The sequence below is a fragment of the Neovison vison genome, chromosome 7 (genome assembly GCF_020171115.1).
Source record: "Neovison vison isolate M4711 chromosome 7, ASM_NN_V1, whole genome shotgun sequence".
NCBI lineage: Eukaryota > Metazoa > Chordata > Mammalia > Carnivora > Mustelidae > Neogale > Neogale vison.
This window is the reverse complement of record NC_058097.1, coordinates 156,312,265-156,335,891: the sequence shown is the minus strand read 5'-3', so window position 1 is coordinate 156,335,891 and position 23,627 is coordinate 156,312,265. Positions and strand designations below refer to the sequence as shown.

The following is a 23,627-nucleotide window of genomic DNA, read 5'->3' as shown; positions in this document are numbered from 1 at the left end:
GTTTGATCTTGTGTTCTGTAATCTGCAGGGTCGCGAGGCCAGTGGCCCCCCTTCTGTGTACAGTGGCCACGTGCCAGGCTCTGCCCCAAGTACTTTACCTATATTCTCTCATAGAATCCCCAGGACACCTATGCGGCTGGTACTATAGTTGGCCCCATGTTATGAAGTTGGAACAGAGAGATTATGTGAGTGGTGGCCCCAAGATTCAAACTCAGGCCACCTGACTCTAGGGCCTTTATCCACAGTGTAACCCAGTTCCTTGTTCCAGCCAGGGAGCTGCTGACTCCTGACCCCAAGCCTGCCTGGGTGCTGTGGCCTTCTTCTGCATTAGGGGAAAGAATTCTACGTTCTTATTTTGCTGGTCCCCCATTCACTTAATAAAGGAGACACTTCAAAATATAAAGGCATTTGGAGACTCTAAAAATGTATTTATTATACATAAAAACTCTAAATGCTTCCTGAGTTTACTTAGCCTTTACACTCAGTCAGCTTTATAAAAACATCATTTAGTCAATAAAACCAGTCAACCTCAAGGTTCCCTGATAATTTCAGTGGTTCCCTATGTTTTCTTTAATGTCTCGTCCCTGTTGTCTCCTAATGAATGCTGTCCTAATCCTGAAGGATGTGTATGGGAAACACACCTTTCTCCCCAAGTGCAGACGGCTCCTATCCCACACCAAGGTAGAAGAGATGGTTCCTTTCTTTGGCTCCCACTGTGCCCGTGCAATCTTCTACCATAGCACACAGGCTTGTATTTCCTCCATTTTTCATTCAAGAGACTCTCGCAATCTGGGATCCTGTCCAATTCAGCCTATCCACTCAGGCTCGAGGACATGCAAAATAGAATACTTTTGGAGGTAGGTGTGTTATCCAGAAGGGGCCAACTTGCAAATTCACTATCACCCCTGCACAGAAACCCTCTCTTTGTCCCAAATTTGATTGGTTTCGGGGATCCAGAATTGTCCTTACAAAGCTCACAAAAGACTTATGGGTACGGTCAAGTGCCACCTTACTCAATTACAATAAGAGAAATAAGACACCGGAGTTCAAGTGGTCTGGAAAACTTCCCCTCCCCTAAGCCTGGAATCAAGATGGGGGAGTTCTGCTAGTGATGTAGCATCAAATGTCAGGAGGTCCTGGTATCTTGAAGCATCCTTTGTCTAATCAGGAGGACCTGGTATTTGGGTTGGATCTACAGGGCCCCTCTCCCATGGATGGTTTTTAGATGTTACTGTTCTTGGTTGCACTGACAACTTTCTTGCTTCCACTGCTGACACAGTCTCCTGTTAAATGGCACATGATTCTGTAGCACAAAGAATCCTGTGCAGTATTCAGTAAGCACTGGGGCCACCGTACATGAGTGGAGGGTGAAGAGAACAGCAACACAAATGAGAGAAGTTGAGCATCCAGATGAGATTATGAATCATTTCCTGTCCTCAAGGAGCTTACGGTCCAGTGGGAGCAACAGACGTGTCAACATCCATTTCATCCTAGGTGGTGGGTGCAGTGGAGAAAGCCTGGGCAGGAGGGACTGGGTCTTTTTCTTTTGGCCTGGCCTAACTTTTCATTGTTGCATTATTTCTGCAGGGCTGGTTTAGGCTGTCATTGCCTTTATAAGGAAGAAAGGCACACAAATAAAACCAATTACCAAAAGCAGAAATAACTTTCGACTTGATGTAGAGATTACAAAGGTGATAAAGACAGGGCATCATGGGTGACCACGACACTCCTATTTTTCAAGAGGGTGCAAGTGTGGGGCGCCTGGGTGGCTCAGTGGTTTAGAGCCTCGGCCTTCCACTCAGGTCATGATCCCAGGACCCTAGGATCGAGCCCCACATTGGGCTCTCTGCTCAGCAGAGAGCCTGCTTCTTCCTCTCTCTCTCTGCCTGCTTGTGATCTCTGTCAAATAAATAAATAAAATCTTAAAAAAAAAAAAGAGGGTACAAGTGCTGTGACTTTCCTAATAATGTCCTCATAATTTTCTCAATAGCAGGATTAGTACCAAATCCCAGGGGAAAGTTGCAAGAGCCCATTTTCTCAAGTTATTTAAAAGTCAGACTTGACAGACTCCCCCCATTTATACCACAGTACGAACCTGGGGACCAGATCTTCAAGGTATAGTGAGGGCATGCGTGTACGGGGCTGCTGGTGACAGTGCCTCAGATGCTTTTCGAAAAGCTTCAAGAGGTTTAGAAAGTTAGACTTGAATGCATTAGAAGGCTACATATATCTGATAGTTCAGTTCAACTCAAATTTTAAATCAATATTTTAAAATATTTTTATCATACTATACTTGAATTCTGCAAAGTTTTTAAGGTACGGTAACTGGGGACATTATTTTTTTTTAAATGTTTTAAAGGCTCTTAATTAAAATGTTTCTTTTTCGTTCCTAGTTATTCTTTCTGCGGTGGTTTACAAATTACTTGTTGCCGCTTTACTAAACAACAAAGATTTGTAAGGTCTTAGAGGCTGTTCCTTTCTTTTCTTTTCTTTTATTACAGAATTTTAGCAATTGTTCAGGACTCATATATCATGCCTCGAAATTTGGTTTTCACTACAAAACCGAGAGGTTTAAATGGGATTTAAATTGTCAAAAAAATTGGGTCCACTCTAATGCTTTTTGAATCATGCCAGTAATTTGATCCTGTAGCTTAAGAAGATAGAGGATCTGGAAGTGAAAAGAAAAATAGGGCTCGGACGCCTACTCTGAGGCAATGATTTACAAGAACGGCCCACGAGAGGAGACCCACCTCTTGCCATAAAGAGCCTGAAGTGAACATTCCTTGGAAGAGAATATGTAAAGCCTTCAAAAAAGCCTACAGATGTGTTTATTTTTTTAAATTAAATTTAAATTTTTTCATTGTTCCAAAATTCATTGTTTATGTACCACACCCAGTGCTCCATGCAATATGGCCCTCTGTAATAACCACCACCAGGCTCAGATGTGTTTATTTTTGTCTCCAAGAACACTCTGGACAAAAACAAGCTACAGAGGGAAAGCTGTGCTTTGCGAGGGTAGCGGCTGAGAAGCGCCTCTAGCCAGGCCGGTAGGGCCTCGCCTCTCCCGTGTTCCCAGCGCTGGTCTTCCCGCCTGAGAGCAGTGAGGGAACAGGTCAGTCCAGGTATGAGAAACAATAGGTCACAGCCCACTTCTGCACTCCCCAGAAGCAGTCTGGGGCCCAAACCCAGTCCCATCTTTCAGTTTTTGTGCTATATTCAGCCGCCGCTTCCATAACATGCCTGCCACATCCCTATGTTTCTTATTTTGTTTTTCTTAAAAGGAAAGTGACAAAAATTAACGAATAAAGCTGTAAAACTTTTCAGGAGGGCCTCCGACCTGGAGCCTCTGTAAGTAAGCGCAGATGACCAGTCCTCCCCACGTTAGAATCTGACCTCCATCATCAGCACACTATGTGACCCAGGCTATGTCCCTTCGCTTCTCTGGGTTCTGCTTTAGTTACACCAGCTGGCGTGAGGATGCCGGCAGGTATAAGCCCCCGTAGGCAGTGTGCTCAGCGCTGCCAGCAGGGCATGGAGAGCCCAAGGACGGGTAAGTGCTGGGATTAAGACCCTTGAGAACGGGCTACCTCTTTGGCGCCAGTATACCTGGTATCCTGAGTAGGCTCCTCTGTGCCCTCTTCACAATAACGAAACTAAATACGTCAGTGGCAAGTCCAGACAAGAAGGCCAGAGACTTGTGATTTCCTAGGTGTCAGCGGAACCCTGAAAACTAGACAAGTGAGAACAGGAGGAAGGGACTTCTTTCTTTTTCTTGAGCTCTGGAAGTCACGGAAGACCTCTCTGAAAAAGTGGCATTGAAGTCCCAGTGTGGAACGAGAGGATCCCTAGGTAGAGGAAAGGGTGCGGTGACAGAGAGCTAGCTGGTGGGTAAAACAGATCTCTCCATTCCCATTTCAGTGTCTTCTTTACTGCCTCGAACTGCCTCTCTCAGTCTCTTCTTGGAATCTCCGGAAAATATTGCTGATAGAGTACTGACACATGAAACTATAAGAAGGGTCCCAGGGAACCATAGTCATTCATTAAAAAAATGTTGCATTACTGCTATGAGCAAGGCTCTGTGTTGCATGTCTAAATACCCAGCATCTTCCTGCTAAACCATGTCCCTTTTGGGCCAAGGACCTCCCTGTCAGATGTATGGGAAACCTCACCATCTTCTTTTTCCCTCCTTTCTGCTCCCCTTACTCACTGGACATCTAGAATATGGCAGCAGCCTTTAACTTGGCTCCCTGCTCTGGGCTCCATACTGGGCACTAGGAAGGTAGTTGGAATTAAATATGTAGGATAGAATCTCGGCTAAATGTTTAAGACTCTATCTTGAATTCTTATTTTTTGTTTGTTTATTTATTTATTTTAGATTAAAAAAATTATTTGAGAGAAAGCAAGAGAGGGCATGAGCTGGAGGGGAGAGGGAGAGGGAGAAATAGATTCCCTGCTGAGTTGGGAGCCTGGTGTAGGGATCGACCCCAGGACCCTGGGATCATGACCTGAGCAGAAAGCCGATACTTAGCTGACTGAGCCACTCAGGTGTCTTGTTAATTTCTAAATAATCAGCAAAAAGCACCTGGGATTCTGTCACCTAGAAATAACCAATACCAACCACTACTAGCAATATGTAGCAATCTCTACATACTTTACATAATTTTTAATTTAATTTTTTATTTTTTTTAAAGATTTTATTTATTTGACAGAGAGAGACAGGGAGAGAGGGAACACAAGCAGGGGGAGAGGGAGAAGCAGGCTCCCCACTGAGCCAGAAGCCTGATGCAGGGTTTGATCTCAGGACCCTGGTATCAAGACCTGAGCTGAAAGCAGATGCTTAACCAACCAAGTCACGGAGGCGCCCCACTTCACATAATTTTTTAAAAATGAAATGGTGTCATATGCAAAATTTAAAATCCTTTATACATATACCATGAGTATTTTAATGAAAATATATTCACAGGGCGCCTGGGTGGCTCAGTGGATTAAGCCTCTGCCTTCCCCTCAGGTCATGATCTCAGGGTCCTGGGATCAAATCCCGACATCAGGCTCTCTGCTGAGTGGGAAGCCTGCTTCCCTTCCTCTCCTTCTGCCTGCCTCTCTGCCTACTTGTGATCTCTGTCTGTCAAATAAATAAATAAAAATCTTAAAAAAAAAAAAGAAAATATATTCACATTATTTTAATGAATGCATTATTATATGTTATTATATCACTATTGCTTTATTTAACCTTTCATTGATTTACCTTTGTATTGCTACTAATATTTTACTGTTATAAACATTATTATTGTAAATTATAAAATACACAGATTTTGTATGTTTCTTGGAGTGTTTTTTTTTAATTTTTTATTTCTTTTCAGCGTAGCAGTATTCATTGTTTTTGCACCACACCCAGTGCTCCATGCAATCTGTGCCCTCTCTAATACCCATCACCTGGTTCCCCCAACCTCCACCCCCCCCTTTAAAACCCTCAGATTGTTTTTCAGAGTCTCTCATGATTCACCTCCCCTTCCAATTTCCCCCAACTCCCTTCTCCTCTCTAACTCCCCATGTCTTCCATGCTATTTGTTATGCTCCACAAATAAGTGAAACCATATGATAATTGACTCTCTCTGCTTGACTTATTTCACTCAGCATAATCTCTTTCAGTCTTGGAGTGTTTTTATCAAATAAAGTCTCATATAAGAAGTTGCTAAATCAAAATGGTGTTTAAGTCTTTTGGTGAATATTGTCAGACTGCCCTCAGGAAATTTTATACCAATTTACACTCCCCAAAGTAGCCTACAAGCATGGCTTTTTTCCTACACCATCACCTGCTTATTGATATTCTTTAATATCTTTGCCAATCTGCTAGGTGACAAATGGTCTCATTATTGTATTAATTTGTATTTCCTTGACTACTAAGGAAACTAAACATCTTTTGCATATTTTAGGCTATTTATATTTTTTATATTTTGTTTTCTATTCATATCCTCTAACCATTTATTGATTTATCTTATTTGCCTGTATTAATTCTGTCACATATACATTATAAATATTTTCCTACTTGATGTTTGTTTGTGTTTACTGATTAGTGCAGCAGAAACTTAAAATTTTGTTTTCACCAAAACTGTCACACCTATATTTATAATTCCTGCCCTTAGTTCTTTTCTTAGAAAGGCTTTTCCTATTTCTAGACTAACAAATATTCATCTATATTTTATTTGAGTTTTTCTTTCTTTTTTTTAAAATTTATTTATTTATTTGACAGAGAGAGAGAGAGATCACAAGTAGACAGAAAGGCAGGGAGAAGCAGCTCCCTGCTGAGCAGAGAGCCCAATGTGGGGCTCCATCCTAGAACCCTGAGATCATGACCTGAGCTGAAGGCAGAGGCTTAATCTACTGAGCCACCCACGCGCCCCTATTCGAGTATTTTTTAAAAGTTTCATTTATTATATTAAAATCAACTTGATACTAAACTTATGTTAGTATAAGGCACAAGACAAAAAAGTATGTGTATGGCTTAATTTGCTCTCATTGGTTGATAAATCCATCATTTCCCCACTGGTCTGAAGTGCTGATAATATCACTCACTAAACTCACACATGTGCAATCTACAGGGATCTTTGAGGTGGGCTGTTAGAAGCAAAGCCATAGGGAGGTCCAGGTATAAAGTAATGATAAGGGCAGTAATAAGAATGAAAGGAAGAGGATTAATGCAAGAAATCTTGTACTGATGCATACATAGAGATTGAATCTTGCTTCTTCTTGGAAATGTGAAAAAGGTGAGGTCAAGAGTAACAATAATTTTTCTGAGCCAGGTAACTGGGGGAAAGTGCCAAAACTATGAAAAGCAGAAGTTGGCTGTGAAGTAGAAGATGATGATGATTTGATCATGAAGATTTTGAGCTGATGGTCCCCACAGAGCCTCTATGTGACGATGATGATGGGGGTGATGGTGGGGTGTGTGTGTGTGTGTGTGTGTGTGTGTGCATGTGAGAGAGTGAGAAGGGGAGGAAGAGGGCGAGGGGGAGAGAGTAGATTAAACCACAATTCAGCTAACTTTTATTGAGCATCTACTGTATTTCATAGGCAATATGGCTGTTTCCTGGATGGTTCGTCAGTCCTTGAAAGATTTTGCTCTCTTCCTCAGAGAAATAAAGCAACAGCCAGCACCACCACGGAGTCTGAGAAATGGCACATCAGTTGCTCCCTAGCGCTCCCCTCCTGCTCAGCCTTAGAGCCTCCCTGTCCCAGGTCCCTGATCACCCTCCACCTGGAGAAGAGATGGAATCCCCAGCCCGGCAGCCTGCAGGGAAGGTAGGGAGCTTGGGAGGGAAACCTGTAGGGGAAGAGGCTTCAGCGGAATGGGAACTGTGGGGCTGTTTCCTCGAAACTTCTTCCAGGCCTACTGCTAGTCCAAGCAGGGGATGAGGGAAAGGAGCAGGGGAAAGTGAGTAAGAGCCCCAACACTGCCCACCACCAGCCTGGCCTCCATCCCGCAGCTCACCTCTAGCTGTTCTTTCAGAGGCTGGGGTGCAGCCAGAGCAGCCCAGGGCAGTCACTGTCTTGGGCATGAGAATGTTGCCTTCCACAGAGTTAGCTGTCACGGGTAGTAGAGCAGTTCCTACTGGCTCAGTTTGGAATGTCAGACCTCTGTTCTATGAGAACACGTGACCTGGAGTGGTTCAGGGTCAATGAAATGTCAGTGGAGATTCATGATGAATTAAGAAGACTTTCATGATCTGTTGCCACATGCAACTGTGTTTCCATGGACAGGGTGTCCATGTTCCAAGTCACTGACTTGAGAACAGACATTAGGGCTGAGGCTCCTGGAAATTGGAAATGGGCTGTACTAAGTTTTCCAATCAAGTTGATGAAATTAAAAAAAAATCCATTATTGGATGCATTGCAAACTTCCATGCTTTGTAGAGACATTTTTTTCAGGTAAGAATTTTCCAAATACTTGTTTCAAATCAAAGATTCTTTAAGTTGAATACTATCAGAAGTGGGAGTCTGGTTATTAAAGATAAAAGCTTTCTACTTTTAAATGTTTAAAATATACCTTAGCATATCCTGTACTATTTGGTTCCAGAGTAACCCTGCAAGAGATGATTTTCCCCATTTTCTAGATGAAAGCCAAGACTGGGATGGACCAACCCACTTGACTGATACTGTGGTTCAGAGCAGATCTGGGGCTCAAGTGAGGACCCTGCATTCCATCTCCATCCTCCTCCTTCCTACCCCACCAGCAATGCTACAGGCTTTGAAGCTCTGCTTTTTTGAGATCACATTTCTTTTTTAAGATTTTACTTATTTATTAAGTGAGAGAGAGAGAGCACACTAGAGCACACTAGCATGGGTAAAGAGAGGGAGAAGAAAGCTCCCCTGCTGGGCAGGGAGCCCGATACCGGCTCGACCCCAGGACCCTGAGATCATGACCTGAGTCAAAGGCAGGTGATAAGCAACTGAGCCACCCAGGCACCCCAAGACCACATTTTTTTTTTATAAGCATACATTTGTTTCAGACCTCAGCATGATTTATTTAGTTTGGCATGCTGACAGGTGTCACCTGTCCCCAAATGTGAATTTACACTGTGTGATCAGAAGTCCGTTACGGGTTTAGTGAAGTGATCACATAGACATGGCCTCCTTTTGATAAACTTAATAATTTAATGTCCTGGGAACATGAATAGGCCAGGATGGCAAAGCTTAGTAGATAGCCCTTTAACACCTAATCAGTTAAAGCAGAACAGAGTACTATACTCTTAGATTAAAGGCCACAGTGTTATTTTGTGCCTATGGACACCTTAGGAACTATTTGTGGTGTGTGGTAAATATAAGAAGGAAATATAGTCCAACATTTGTGGAAGATATTTTAACATTTTTTATAAAAATGACTCCCCTCAATATAAATAGCATTAATTGGAATTTCTTTCCAAGTTGCTACATTATGACTACATTAATTTTACCATTAATTTTACATTATTGCATTTGTAATTTTACCATTGCTGTATTACTTTCACCATTCATTTAAACTCTGCCTCTGAAAGATTTGTAAGGAAAGTTCCTCTCTACTTTTGCTAAGGCAGATGATAAGGAAAAATACTATTTAAGATACCAGCTTTCAGATGAAATAGGAGATGACAGCAACTAGGAGAGTTAAAAACAGGTTTAAGAGGGGCGCCTGGGTGGGTCAGTGGGTTAAGCCGCTGCCTTCGGCTCAGGTCATGATCTCAGGGTCCTGGGATCGAGTCCCGCATCAGGCTCTCTGCTCGGCAGGGAGCCTGCTTCCCTCTCTCTCTCTCTGCCTGCCTCTCCATCTACTTGTGATTTCTCTCTGTCAAATAAATAAATAAAATCTTTAAAAACAAAACAAAACAAAACAAAAAAACAGGTTTAAGAGGAAAGACACTTGAAGACGGAATGAAAACCTACGGAAATCCAGAGATGAAACTAGGAGCTCTCTGTACTCTTGCCCACGTATGAAAAACCTACAGGGGTGTGGCGCACCGAGCAGAAGAGACGCAGAGCAGGGCTGGAGAGTGCAAGCCTGGCCGGTTCCTTGTTTTAGTCCTTCTCCTTGTACCATGCTCCCTGAGGAGGGCAAACAGGACTGACTGAAAGGAGGGGCAGAAGCCTCAGTGGGCAGGTGTCCAGGTGCCAGAGTGGTCCACGCAGCCAAGCAAAGCAAGGGAGCTTGTAGGAGCAAAACATTTTCTTTCAGGACACAGGCTCTCATTTTCTGGGAACTATTAGGACAGGTCAGCTATTGTAAAGGTGTCAGAATTATTTGTTTTTTAAAAATAAAGATTACCTTTTCCTTGCTGCAATTTGCATGCTCTTATCAGAGATGAAAGTTCTTTTTAAAATGTTTGTATTTTTGGGACGCCTGGGTGGCGCAGTTGGTTGGACGACTGCCTCCGGCTCAGGGCATGATCCTGGAGTCCTGGGATCGAGTCCCACATCAGGCTCCCAGCTCTATGGGGAGTCTGCTTCGCTCTCTGACCTTCTCCTCGCTCATTCTCTCTCTCACTGTCTCTCTCTCTCAAATAAATAAAATTAAAAATAAAATAAAATAAAATAAAATGTTTGTATTTTTGTGGAAAAAAAAAAAAAGAAGAGCTTGAAAGAATAGGGCTTAATCTGTCACCTTCCCAGGAGCCTCAACTCCCCAAGTTGGCTCCCTGTCTCTCTGGTGGATGGGCCCCTTAATTGTAGGCAGGCAGGAACCACTCTTGAGCTCTGAATTAACATCTTCCTACTCTACCTACTCTCCAAAGAATGCTAGAATTGTACATTCAGGACAGAGTTGAGTAATTTGGGACACACATATGAGATTTTTAAATTCTTCAGTTTTTGAAATACTTACTATATATCAAATAATACAAAAGAAAATGAACAGTATTTGCCTTCTCATGTTTCCCTTTTCATGATCAACATCTAAAAAATCCTTTGGCCTATTTTCTAAGCATGACAAATCAGTAGCATACCAAATGAGGAGAAATAAAGCATTTAAATTGAAGCTGATTAAAGATTCAGAATTTATATGCAAATGAATATAAATTTATATTTATGCATTTTATTTATGGTTTAGTTACATATTACATTTGTTAATGCCAACTGCCTATGTGGTGAATGTTGCCAAATAACATCCATTTTTAGGATTACCATGAGGAAAATGGATTTACATTTTATTTATATGTGAGAACAGTTTTATTATTTGCATTTTCAATGAAATGTTAGACTCTGAAAATCCAATAAAAGTAAAACATTTTTATTTTGGTAACATTACATATTAAGATTTTTTTTTATTTGGGGCTGAAAAATTAGTATAATTAAGATGAGTGCTGATTAAAAGAACCTCACTATATAAGTGAACAAAGATGCATATTCATGTTGGTTTCTCATATGGCTTAAATATTGTCATTTTAATACTACAGACATGTATAGCATGCTATATATATATTTTTAATGTCAGTCATTGATTGGATTCTGTACCTGAGACTTTTCTTTTCAACATTTGGGAAGGCATAATGGAGAAAGCATTTTGACCTATTGTCTTGAGTTCTCTCTAAAAAGAACTGAAGAGCTGATGACATTCACCCTTAGACCAAGCAGTCCTTTGACGACATGAGTATGATTCCTTTGCCAAGAGACATGTATTAAAACATATATCTACTTACTATTTTTTTCTCTTTCTAAACCAAACTGACATGGAAGTAGTTCCAAAAATATTCAAGAAATGGGATACAGCATGGAGCACCTGGGTGGCTCATTTGGTCAAGTGTCCTCTTGATTTCGGCTCAGGTCATGGTCTCAGAGTGGTGGGATGGAGCCCTGTGTCAGGCTCTGTGCTGAGTGTGGAGCCTGCTTAGGAGTCTCTCTCTCCTTCTTTCTCTGCTCCCCCCTCCAATCTTACCCCCTACCCACCCCACCCCCGCTCTGACCCTTCGGGTGCTCCCTTTCAAAAAAAAGAAAAAAAGTGTGCCAGAGAAAAGAGAGAGAGAGAGGGAGAAAGAAAGAAAGAAATGGGTATGGCTTTTTATTGGAAACATAAATTTCTCATCTGATTGTTGGTACTTGCTCATTTTCTTTATCTCAACTAATGGCAACCTCTTCCTATGGTAACTGCTCCTTGCCTGTCACAGTCGGTTGTCAACTCTAGCTATTACCATCTTCCCAAAAGACCAACTTCCCCGATGCATCCCCTGTACCGGCCAGGTTGTGTTACATTTGTATGTGTTCCTGCCTTAAAGACGTTAGCCTCCCTTGTGGCACTTGGGTGGTGCAGTCAAAACCCCTGGTTTTGGCTCAGGTTGTGATCTCTGGGTAAGGAGATGGAGTCCCTAGTTGGGCTGCAGGCTCAGTGCCGAGTTTGCTTGAGACTCTCTCTCCCTCTGATTCTCTGCCCCTCCTCCCTCCTGCTCTCTCTCAAATAAATCTTTTTTTTTTTTTTTTTTTTTTAAAGATGTTAGCCTCTTGGGGGAGCAGGTGCGGATATTGAAGAATGTTGTTCCTGCCATGACTGCATTAACTCCCTTCCCTCTGTTACTTTCCAGCCACAGGACCATTGCTGGGCAGCATGTCCACCCACCCACTGGAATCAGGAATAAATGTAGAAGAGTTCAGTTTGGTTCAGCAGACAGAGTTGTGGTAGGTGTTGGCGTACAAAGTGAACAGATCTTTTTAGTCTCCAGGAGCTCGTGCTTCAATAATCTGTCTCCTATTATCCTTCAGCATCATCCTGCCCACTTGGCTGCTCCTCTTTTGTTCGCTGTTGTGCGAGCTCTCGAACATCCTGGCCTTGCTTCACACCTTTCCTCACTTTGTTCTTTAATCCTGGTACTAGCTTTCTTTGTAATCACGGCCAACACCCCATCCCCAAGTGTTTCGGGGAGCCTCCAATTTAAGTCTCCAGAAAGCTTTCTGAGCTAAGTAAAAGACATTATAAACATTTAACTCTTTTTATTTTTCTAAATTACTAGATCATAAGCAGCAATAAAATAAAAGATGGCACCATCGTATCTGAAGTGTTCATCTGGGGGCAACAGGAATCCCTTAGTTTCTTGAGTAATTTTAAATTTCTATGTAATTGATTGGTGATATATATTCATAGCTATTTAAAAAAATTCAAAACAATAATGACATTTGAAAACAACGTAGGGAGAAAATCTAATGGTTTATGGCATATTTGTACATCTTAAGAATGATTTTGGATGAAATATTAAAACGGAGTCTTGGAAAGATCATAGAATGCTCCTATTCTTGCCTAAATAAAAAATTAAAGGAGATTTTTCTTGCTCCTCTCCTCAACAACAGCAAGAATTTATAGATTTATATAGATTTCTAAGAAAGTGGGACAGTCAGATCTGTGAAAATAGAAATAAAGAACATGGAAACTGTTGTAAAACGAAAGTCTTTCTCTAGATCATTCAGATTATTTAAGACAATAATTTCATTTCTCAGAAACATGCATGCTCTGGCCTGGTTATCTTCGGAGACTCTCCCTGTTTCCCTTTCTTGAGATCAGGTAGGACTCCCCCCGCCCCCCTCCCCACTATGCTGCACTGTAGCTGGGCTTCCCAGAGCCTAGAGAAAAATTAAACTCCGGTGGTTGAATAAATGGCCACTTTGTCTCTGAAAGTAGCCTAAACCTTATCACTTCTAATTAAACAAACAAAATCCCCCACATTTCACTGATTAATAGTTTTTCTATTTTTTCCTCCCCTCATTTTTGCTATAATACCATTATATCTACTGTTCATTTTAAACATGCAGTATTTCAACTACATTTAGATTAACTAAGCTTCTCACGATCTGGTCTTGAAACTGAACTACCACCTATCGTAGTATGTTATGAAGAAATACGTTTCAAGACAAACAAGTGATTTGCTATAATATAGGCCATTTTATGCAGGAAAATGTTTATACAGGAAAATGTTTCTAATAACACAGACATTCACGTGTGGGGTTTTGTACTCAGGTTCGGTAATTTATAGTTGCACCCAGAATGTTGCTTTTGGGGATCTTTTTAAAATTTAGAACTCATATTATTACCTAATTGGTAGTCAGCCACTTCTTTTTCAACATATGAAGGATGAAGCTGTTAAGTCTGTAGCTTGTAAATAGATTCTGATTAGTCCACAATTAACTGGTTGGATTCAATAGTACCATGTCAAGCAAGTGGCCTAGTACTTCTGGTCTTTACAGAAAATTCCCAACTGGGTGGACTGCATGGCAGCGGACCTGCTAAATTTCAGTCATGTTGGTTATACTGTGTCAGCATATCCTACCTCCCCAAAGCTACGTCCTGCCAACTCACTCGCTATGGCTATTTGCCCTCAAGCATCTTTTTCAGGGTGTCCTTTACTTCTGTGTTCCTCAGGGTATAGATCAGGGGGTTGAGCAGGGGAATTACGAGACTATAAAACACAGAGGCCACTTTGTTGGACTTCCATGAATCCCCTGCCTTGGGGTGCTGCAGGTACATGAAGAACAGAGTCCCGTAGAAGATGATGACCACAGTGAGGTGGGAGGCGCAGGTAGAAAAGGCTTTGCACTTGCCTTCGGAGGACTGGATTTTTATAATGGAAAAGAGGATGCAAATGTAGGAGATAAGGACCGTCAGGAGGGATCCAGTGAGGTTCACTGCTGAGAAGATCAAGAGCTGCTTTTCTTTGTTGCCGGTGTCTGAACAGGAGAGGGCCAGGAGAGGGGGGTCAGCACAGTAGAAGTGGTGGATGATGTTGGAGTCACAGAAGGACAACTGGAAAGTCAGAACTGTTTGTATTACAGAGTTCAGGAAGCCATAGGTGTAGACCCCTATCACCAACTCCTTGCAGACCCGCGGAGTCATAATGGCTGTGTAGATCAGCGGGTTGCAGATAGCCATGTAGCGGTCATAGGCCATTGTGGCCAAGAGGAAGCATTCGGTGGTGGCAAAAGCACTGGAGAAGTATAGCTGGGCAAAGCAGCCTGAAAAGGAGATGTTTTTTTTCTTCACCAATAAATTCTGCAGCATCTTGGGCCCAATGGAAGATGAGTAACAAACATCGATGAATGCCAGGTGGCTGAGGAAATAGTACATGGGAGTGTGGAGCTTCAAGTCCACCTTGATGAGCAGGATCATGCCAAGGTTCCCTACCAAGGTGATGAGATAAATTACCAAGAACACCACAAAGAGGGGAAGCTGGAGCTCTGGACGGTCAGTGAATCCCATAAGGACAAATTCCGTCACTGTGGTCTGATTGCCTCTTGCCATTTTGTTCTCTCTCTTGTTGGAAAAAGAAGAAATATGGCTTCAAAATGATTAGACTGAAAATAAAAGCTTCTTACCTCCTTGTTCCAGTAGCAGATGACAGAAATGTGCCTTCACAATCCCAGCATTACAGACTGTCATTAGTGATAGGGCTTTATTCTGCCAAAAGAGACTCAGAGGAGTCAGAGCCCATTCTCTTCGGAGGGAGACTGACCGACTGACCTCCAGGTAAGATGCACCAAGTTACATGCCCAACAACACTGTACGAGAATGCTGGTTTTCCCACAAAACCCAGATCTTATCAAATTTCAAACCTTTGCCACCATCATGGTGAATTCTGGGCAACTCGTGTCATCTTGATTTTTAAAAATGATGAGTAGGAGTTAATAACATTTTTCAAACAACTATTTGCATGTGTATTTCTTTTTCATGACTGCTCAGTTCGGTCCCTTTGATAATTTTCCCATTAGGTTGTGGGTCTTCTAAGCATTTTATTTACATGGACTCTTTGTTTATTAAGGAAAGCAGCCATTTGTTTGATACGTGTATTGCAAATTATTTCTTAGTTTGTCACTCGACATTGGTGTGTTATTTTTTTTTTTTGTGCTACATGGTAAATTTTAAAGAGATTGGTGTCAACTTTATCAATCTTTTTTTGAATTCTGACATAGTTAAATAAGCTTTCTTTGATTAAAAATTATTTTAAAAATTATCTCTTGCTCTATTTTGAGCTTTATCAGATTTAATTTTTTCAATTAGCAATAATCAGCCTGAGATAAACCTCATTGGCTATGATACTGCCACTGCGCAAAGCTATCGGATTTAATTTTTTGTTACAACCCTTGTTCTATCTGGAGTTTAATGTTGATATAAAGAATGAGGTAATCAACTCTTTTCACTTATTTACCCAAATAGCTAACCAGGTGTTCTAATGCCATTTGTTACTGTAACAATTTTCCAGTTGATTTTGTTGATTTAAAACTCCAGCCTTATCATAGAGTAAAACATTCATAAGTAATTGGGTTGATTTCTGATTCATTTTCTTTGTAGTCTCTTCTAGAACAAGGACCAAACATTTAAATGTAATACTGTAGAATGATTTTAATACCTGATAACAAAATTTCTGGCTATTTTGAACTTTGGCATTATTTTATCAAGTTCAAAAAAAAATAATCCTGTTTTCACTTAGAATGTGATTGCATTGAATTGGTATGTTAATTTGCTGAGAATTGACAGCTTTGCATTCAAAATTTCTTTGAGTAAGGTATGTATGCCATTTATCAATGACTTTCCTAAACAGGGTTTTAAAGTTTTCTTTAAACTTTACAGATAAACATTCTATATATTTCTTTGAAGTCTATTTACAAATGTATCTTTTTGTAAAGGAAGTTTTTTTTTTCATTTTGTGGGTTTTTTGGGACTTTTTATATATAGAAAAGCTACCAATTTTTATAAATTAATTTTATAACTATCTTCTGTACTACAGTTTCCTATCATTTAAAAATAGTTCATAGCTGATTCTTTTGGGTTTTTCAAATACAGATTCATATAATATGAAAAGGATATGAACTTCTTTTTTTTTCCCATTTATTTATTTTCAGAAAAACAGTATTCATTATTTTTTCACCACACCCAGTGCTCCATGCAAGCTGTGAGGATATGAACTTCTTCCCTCACTTCTGTATAGCATCTCTCATTCCTTTCTCATTTCAACTTGTATTGGCTAGTCCTTCCTGATTAATATTAAAAATAGTGACAAAGGTAGCATTTCTTACTTTTTTTTTTTTAAGATTTTATGTATTTACTTGACAGAGAGAGAAAGAGAGCACAACAGGGGAAACAATAGAGGGAGAGGGCGAAGCAGGCTCCCTGCTGAGCAAAGTCCAATGCAGGGCTCAATCCCAGGACCCTGGTATCAAATTTTTACCTCCCAACATTGTAAAGAGTGCTTCAAAAGCACAAGGGGGCTCTCAGGCACATAGACCTACCGGATAGCCTGTACAACACAACTGGTGCTTGAGAAAGACAAGGCTTTAAATAACCGCCTGTATTGGTGTGGGTAAAATACAGGCTCCCTGGAAGCAAGCCTGCCGTTGACACTGGCAGGGCCCAGGGCAAGAATAACAAATGGGGGCCTATGTATCTACACCTTAGTAAGTAAAAGTTAAAAGTAAAGATAACAAATTAGTATGTTCCAGCTCTCCTTCTCAACAAATATACCTTTATAATAAGCTGGAAGGCAGAATCCTTGGAGTTCATGCTGGGATGAGGTGGTGAGAGAACCTGCTTCTGGCCCACGGTTGTGGCTCGCGGGTGCGAACCTGTCAGCTCACATGATGTACCTGTTCACACCCCTGCAAAGAACCATCCCTTGGCTTTTCCTAAGCCTGAAGTATGTAAACATTAGCATTGTGGTTTACTCTTATAAAGGTGATCTGGGAATTAGACTCTTGTAAACTCTGAGGGCCATCTGGGCAAGGGTCTTGGTACCTGAAAGATGGTCTAGAAGGGAAGGATAGGATGAACAGAGGTTTGGGGGGGGGGGCACACCTCTTTGGCCTTGTCCCATGGAGTATGGTACAGTAGGAAGAGGCTCAGGATTGCCCTGAAGAATGTGGCCAAGGCAGGGTCCCTTTTGTTTGGCTCTAAGGGTGGTGTTGCCCGTAAGTAAATGCACCTCTGGGCTAGATAACTGAAGGCCTCATCCATTCTGAGGAGTTTGGTCTGTACCCTAGACGGAGTAGGCAGCCTTTGGAATGAACTGGGATGGTCATGGAAGATGGAAAGAACCTCAATTAGTGAAAGATGGATTCAAGGAGAACATTTTAGTAAGGGATAGTTAAGCGAAGAGTTGATTCAGAGCAGCTCAGAGCATGTTGAGGAGACTGTGAGCATCCTTTCTGTTAAGAGCAAGTACATCTGAAAGAGATGCGTGAGAAACAAACTGCATGGGGGTGGGGCTGCCATATTATGTAGAACTTCCCATGTCAGGGAGATTTTAATAACTAGATCAGTAGTGAATGTGGACCCATTAAACATCAGAGCAGTAGAATGACTTGACCAGAGTTAAGCTTTCAGGGAGTTACTCTGGGAGCATGGGCAGGGTGGATAGAAGGGAGGGAGGGTGCCATCAGTAGGGACACCAGCTAGGATGTTAGGGCAAATAGATACCCCAAAGGCTGAGTCTGTGTCACTTGGCAATTGACTGAGATTCAAGTTTTAAGTCTGAGAGACCAGGATAATGATAACCTGAGAATTGATAGTTCAATTAAATTTTACCTTGTCTCTTTCTCTTTCCTAAGAATCTGACACAATTTAAATACACACACACACACACACATACACACACACAAGCACCGATAAAGTTGAGGACATACTGAGGAGAAGAAAAAGAAGCAGATTTACCGCTGTATTTATACAAGTCACTGTGAGGTAATGCTTTTAGTAGAAACAGAAATTCTGGGCTAGGAGTGGAGTAAGAGGGAAGGGTGTTGAATTTAGTCTGAGGGAATGGTGGATGGCTACCACACAGGCACAGCTAGCAATATCGATTTGGGAGCCATTAATGGACAGAAGATGGTAAAAGTTGTGGGAATCCACGAGACCAATCAGGGACAGAGAAATAGGTAACAGTAGGGGTTCAAGGACAGATCTTTGGGAAAATTATATCTTTAAGGTCTGGGGAAAGGAGTGGTTGTCTGAGGTGCTGGAAGATGTCCAGGCTAGCTCATATCAGGAAATGGTAAGGAGCTTTTTAAATATGGACCTTTCTAATACTCCTGAGTTACTCATGATAAACGTAGCCTATTTTGCTGTGGTCTTACTTGTCTCAGTAATGACTTCCAGCAAAATCAAACACTGAGATCTTTAGGAGTGGCACATAAGCAATCTTACTAAGTAAAATTTTGTTGTTCTGGATTCTGTGCCCTCTAAAGGCAAGGGGACATGTTTTCATACTTATTTCTAGAATGGGTCAAGACTCCCTGCCTCCCTTCAAAGTATAATGGTTCTTACTTAACTGTGATGCAGAACAAGTTGGTAACTCTAGAAAGACCCAAAAAGCCAGTGGACCAACACTCGCTGTATTTATCAGCTCTTGCATGACAGAATATTTTTCCTATGTTAGTGATCATTGACATAATTGCACATTTACCTGTTCAGGTTCTAAGACATGGTTAATGCATCCTAATTTCTAGATTTTTAAAAAAGTTTCTTTTGGAATAGCAAAATATTTATTCATCATTTATCCTATGGAAATGCTTTTTTTTTTTGCATTCAGAAATCTTCTAATTGAATGCTCTTTCTTAACAGTTTTCAACCCATTATAGACTCTGATTGTCTTCATGGGCAATTAAGTTTAAGGCTTACTGATGAGTGCTTAGTCTGTCAGTTCTTAGAATATAACTAGGCCTGATGATAAATTCCAGGAAAAACAAAATAATGACTTTCTCATAATAAGTATTTGACTTGTAATTTCCTACCTAAGAAAAGACTTATGGTCCCTTTAAAAAATAAACTACTGAGCATTCTGATTGATGACTCTCAAACTTAGTGATAATAACCAGTGATTATTTAAATACTTCTAATGTGCCCAGATTCATTCATTCTACTTTATACATTATTTTATTTAATACATAATTACCATTTCCCCCATTTTCTCATGAGGAAACTGAGACACAGAAATATTCAGTAATTTTTGCCAAATTTACAAAGTAGAGAAAGTAGATGAGCCAGGATTTGAAACCAGGTGGGATGATTTTGGAGTCCTCAGGCTAAACTACACTGCTTCCACATTATGATTCCTTTATGATATGATTTATATATATATATATATGTGTGTGTGTATATATACATATATATAAGTACATACTTGCAAACTTAGATTCCTATGAGAAAATTTAAAATGGGTTCAGTAATTTTTCTTCTTAGTCTGTTTGGGTACATTAAAACTTATTATGTTTAACTAATATATTGAAGAGTATTGGTTTGTGTTTGGTTGTGTTATTCAAGAGTATTGGTTTGTGTTTGAACAATTCAAACAACTTTGTTGAATAACCTAAGAAATCTTCTTAACCTCTGGGAAGGGAAGCGCGCATGAACTACTTTGAGAATCTGGTTAAAAACTAAGTATCTGTTTCTGAGAAAGTTTTACTCATTCAACAATCTGCTTGTGATCTCAGAGATTTTGTGAGTTTATCAGGCCTGTGCTATGGTTTCCTAAGAGAATAACACGCTGACAAAAAAATCCCATCTTTTCCAAGTAAAAGTCAATCAACCCTTCCGCATTTGCTTCTCAGGTGGAAGCAACGCATGGCTGTCCTAACGCCCTGTCCTCTTCACAGTCCCAGACCTGAAACCCTTCTCTTGCCTGCCTTGTACTTTTTCCCATAGAAGCCTTGGAAATGAATAAAACTTACCAAGCACCTATCGGACAGTCAGTCAGGATTTCCAACGTTCTGGAAGCGTCCACTTCGAGTATTTCCAGTGAGACAAACAGATTTCTTCATATCTGACTGGGAGACTTGGCTTCTGTGTTCCATACCGACAAACCTGCGAGTATTTATAAAACGTAATGAGTCTCTTATCTCTTGTTATTTCAGAGCTTCCTGGGTACCAAGGGAACAGTATATACAGAGTTTCTAGGAGATATTTTACATTTGATTTAAGCCACCCTTGGGAGTAAAATCCCTGCATCATCCTGGTGACTAATGATGGCTTGCATTCTGATGCTTTAGTGTGTATACTCAGGATGACTCTGAAGTCCAGAACCTTTGGTGTGATACTTGGAACTGTCTTCTTTCCCTTAGCAGGGTATATGCAGTGGGTGGCCTTGAAGTTGTGGCTGGGGCAGGTGCCCAGCAAATGCTTTATAGAAGACAGGGTAAGGTTATGCAAAGATTATGTGCCTAGGATGCACATATGGGACATTTTCGTTTGCAGAGAAAAGGTAACCTTGGCTAGCATATTTATAACAACAGACAACGAAGAGAAAAGCATCTTCATTTACCCTCTGGCTATATATTTCCTGTTGAACCAAATTAAGGAATAAAGTCATATTCAAAGCCAGGTCAGCAACTAAATATTCTAATGGTTCCATAGGCTTCCTTCCCTTTCTCTCTCCCTTCCCCGTTCCCCATTGGACTGAAATTGGGGCAATAAGTACACCCGGTGTGTCCAGGAAAGTTCTCCAGTTTCTGGAACCTAGACCTCTAGGCCATTAGTTGAAGAGATGTGACCCATCCCATAAAGCATGGCTGCAAAGAACACTGCCCTCAACACTGGCCTTCAAAGCGAGGGAGCTAAGGTGAGAATAGTCTCCAACTGGAAAGTGCATTTGCTGTCTCTCAGCATTTCCCAAGTTCATTCCTTCACACCAAAGAGAAGGAAGCTAGAAGAGATATGTGCTTGTGTCAGACACAGAGACATGATTCCAGTGACCTTTCCCAGTCAGCTTTGCCATTTTAAGTAACTTGTAGCAGGTAGATGTATGACTTTTCATTCTCTCTGGAGGAGAGAGTTTCTAGGCCATGGATGGTATAGAGTAAAATGCAGGTTCGATTTCCTGAGCTGAAGAAGTCCATCGTTTTGCAAATGCCGTATCTGTTTACAAGCAGATTATCCTGACATAAGGCAATAGGACTTCTATTTTGAGAGTCCCTGGCACTGAAGGCCTGTCGTGAGGGCTGGAGTAAGGGACAGAGGCAGAGAGTCAGCTAAACCACTGCCCTTCCTGTCATAACTCACATCTAGTCCCCGGTCAAATGATAATCAATGTGCCTTTTATTGAGAATTGGGTTTTCTATGGAAATTCTCATTCTCAAATGAGCTAGTTATAGGAATTAAATATCTGAGGGAGAGGTGGGGGGATGGCTAGGCCTCCTAAAGTCTGTTCTTGCAGAAAGCAGATGACACATCTTGTCTGAGCAAGTGCCCAGCAGGAGGGAGGTTAGGAGAGAAACTGATACCAACAAAACTGAGGGAAACTAGCCATGGCACTTTGAGGCCAGAACTTACAATGTGCTCCATTCCTCAGCACAATCGGGAAAAAAGTTCTAGATCTAGGAGTGAGATTCTGAAGGGGAAGGTATTTTGAAGAATCCCTGGGTCATAGATTTAATTGCAATTTTTAGGAAGGACTTGAGTTGAAGGAAGGTACACAATTCATTCATTTAGCTGGGGACAAACTTTAAAAGCGAACATTCTCTGGTGCGGTAACTGGAGGCGTATCTCAAAACCGCTAGTACTGGGCACCTGGGTGGCTCAGTGGGTTAAGCCGCTGCCTTCGGCTCAGGTCATGATCTCAGGGTCCTGGGATCGAGGCCCGCATCGGGCTCTCTGCTCAGCAGGGAGCCTGCTTCCTCCTCTCTCTCTGTCAAATAAATAAATAAAATCTTTAAAAAAAAAAAAAACCGCTAGTACTTTGTTCTCCCACAACCAAGAACTCAGTCAGCTGTGAAGAACGGTGAGTTGGTGGGTGCTCTGAATTACCATGTTTGCCTTAGAGTCGCTGTTGCTTTTGGTTTCATTTCATTTCATTTGGCTTCATTACACATTTAGATTTTCCTTGGTGGAAAGTCCCCATCTTAATAGTGCAGAGTAAGTTTAGCAACCGGGAATGTTTATTTATAATTCTGTCCAAATGTTACCAAAATTTAAATAGGCCTGGAAGAAAGGTGGGTGTTATTGTCTGAGGGGAAAAGCTCAACCTGCAGAGTAAAGAAAGGCTTCTTCACTCTTGTATTTACTGTGTTTGTATTTGTGAGTCATATGCTCATGCTGTGACTTCCCACGAAACAGTTTTGCTGTCTGGCTTAAGAAAGGCCTTTTTATGATCTGAGAAAAGAGATAATTTGGGCAGCGATTATATTAGGGGTATTGCGTTTTGGATGCCTGATGGAGGGCATCTGTCAGTGACTGATCTGAGTGACATCAACATACTGACCTGTAGGATTTGTTCAGTAATGTGCTATGAGAGAAAACTATTTTGCAGTAAAATGATACACCGAGTTCTTGGAAAGTAAAATTAATCTGATATGTATTTTCCTTCAGACAGCAAAGTCTACAGATGAGAGTAATTTGGATTTTTGCTATTTACACTTACATAAGCTCCAATAAACAAGGTATGTTACACAACCTGAGAAATGAATGCCTTCTGTATTTACCATCCAGAGATCCCCACAAAAGGCAACAGAGAAAAAAGGAGCAGTATAAAGAAAATTTTTATTTGAGAAAACAATAAAGAACCACTAAGCAAAATTTCTAATATGGGTGGTTACTCTTGTTTTACATGAAACATTTTGATATCCTGGATTTGATAAATAATTATTTTTGTTACTCATATTATCCCAGTTTCTAAGGCATGTGGTACCAGTTCAACTTAATTCTTAACAGCAAGAACTGCTTTCCTTTGAAGTCCATTCAACAGTCTTTTTCTTTGGTACTGTCTGTGGGAAATTTCTTCCCTAAGAATGCCTTGGGGCATGTGACAACTGATTCAAACATGCTCCTGCCCTTGGTCACCTGGTCCAAGTCAGGACAGGGCTTGCGCCAGTTTGTTTTGGAATTTCAAACAAGGAAGCTGGATGGACCCAGGAATGAGAAATGGAAAATTTAGCTTAAAAAAGGTTTCAGTGGGGAGAATCATTGGGACTAAATCCAGGTTGAGGGAGATGAAAACACTCCTAGTAGCCCTGGGGGTCTTTACAGAGACATAACAACAAAAAAGCTGGTTCTCTGTTATGCCAAATCCCTAACATCCAAGAGCTAGAGTCCGTGTAGCTATGTAAGACAAGAGATGGATGATGGGCCAGTCAGTAAGCAGCAGTAGAGAGGCTACCTTTACATGGGCCCTTGAACTCAAGGGAGTCCTGGACAGCAAGTTATTTTG

The 23,627-nt window shown here is 41.1% G+C and overlaps 2 protein-coding genes and 1 pseudogene across 2 annotated transcripts in view; all 3 read right to left on the bottom strand.

Moving 5' to 3' along the window:
• Positions 1–13,813: 13,813 nt before the first annotated feature.
• LOC122912700 (olfactory receptor 1044-like) lies at positions 13,814–14,749 on the bottom strand. Its single transcript, XM_044258763.1, has one exon. The coding sequence runs from the start codon at positions 14,741–14,743 to the stop codon at positions 13,814–13,816; it is 930 nt and encodes a 309-aa protein (XP_044114698.1). The 5' UTR covers positions 14,744–14,749.
• A 679-nt stretch (positions 14,750–15,428) lies between these two features.
• On the bottom strand, positions 15,429–15,555 carry LOC122914712 (annotated as a pseudogene).
• Positions 15,556–20,265: 4,710 nt separating this feature from the next.
• Positions 20,266–23,627, bottom strand: part of LOC122912694 (olfactory receptor 481) — a 75,801-nt gene continuing 72,439 nt past the window's right edge. Inside the window, exon 2 of the transcript XR_006385666.1 lies at positions 20,266–20,290. The gene's annotated coding sequence lies outside the window, so the exon portion shown is untranslated. The remainder of the gene's footprint in view (positions 20,291–23,627) is intronic.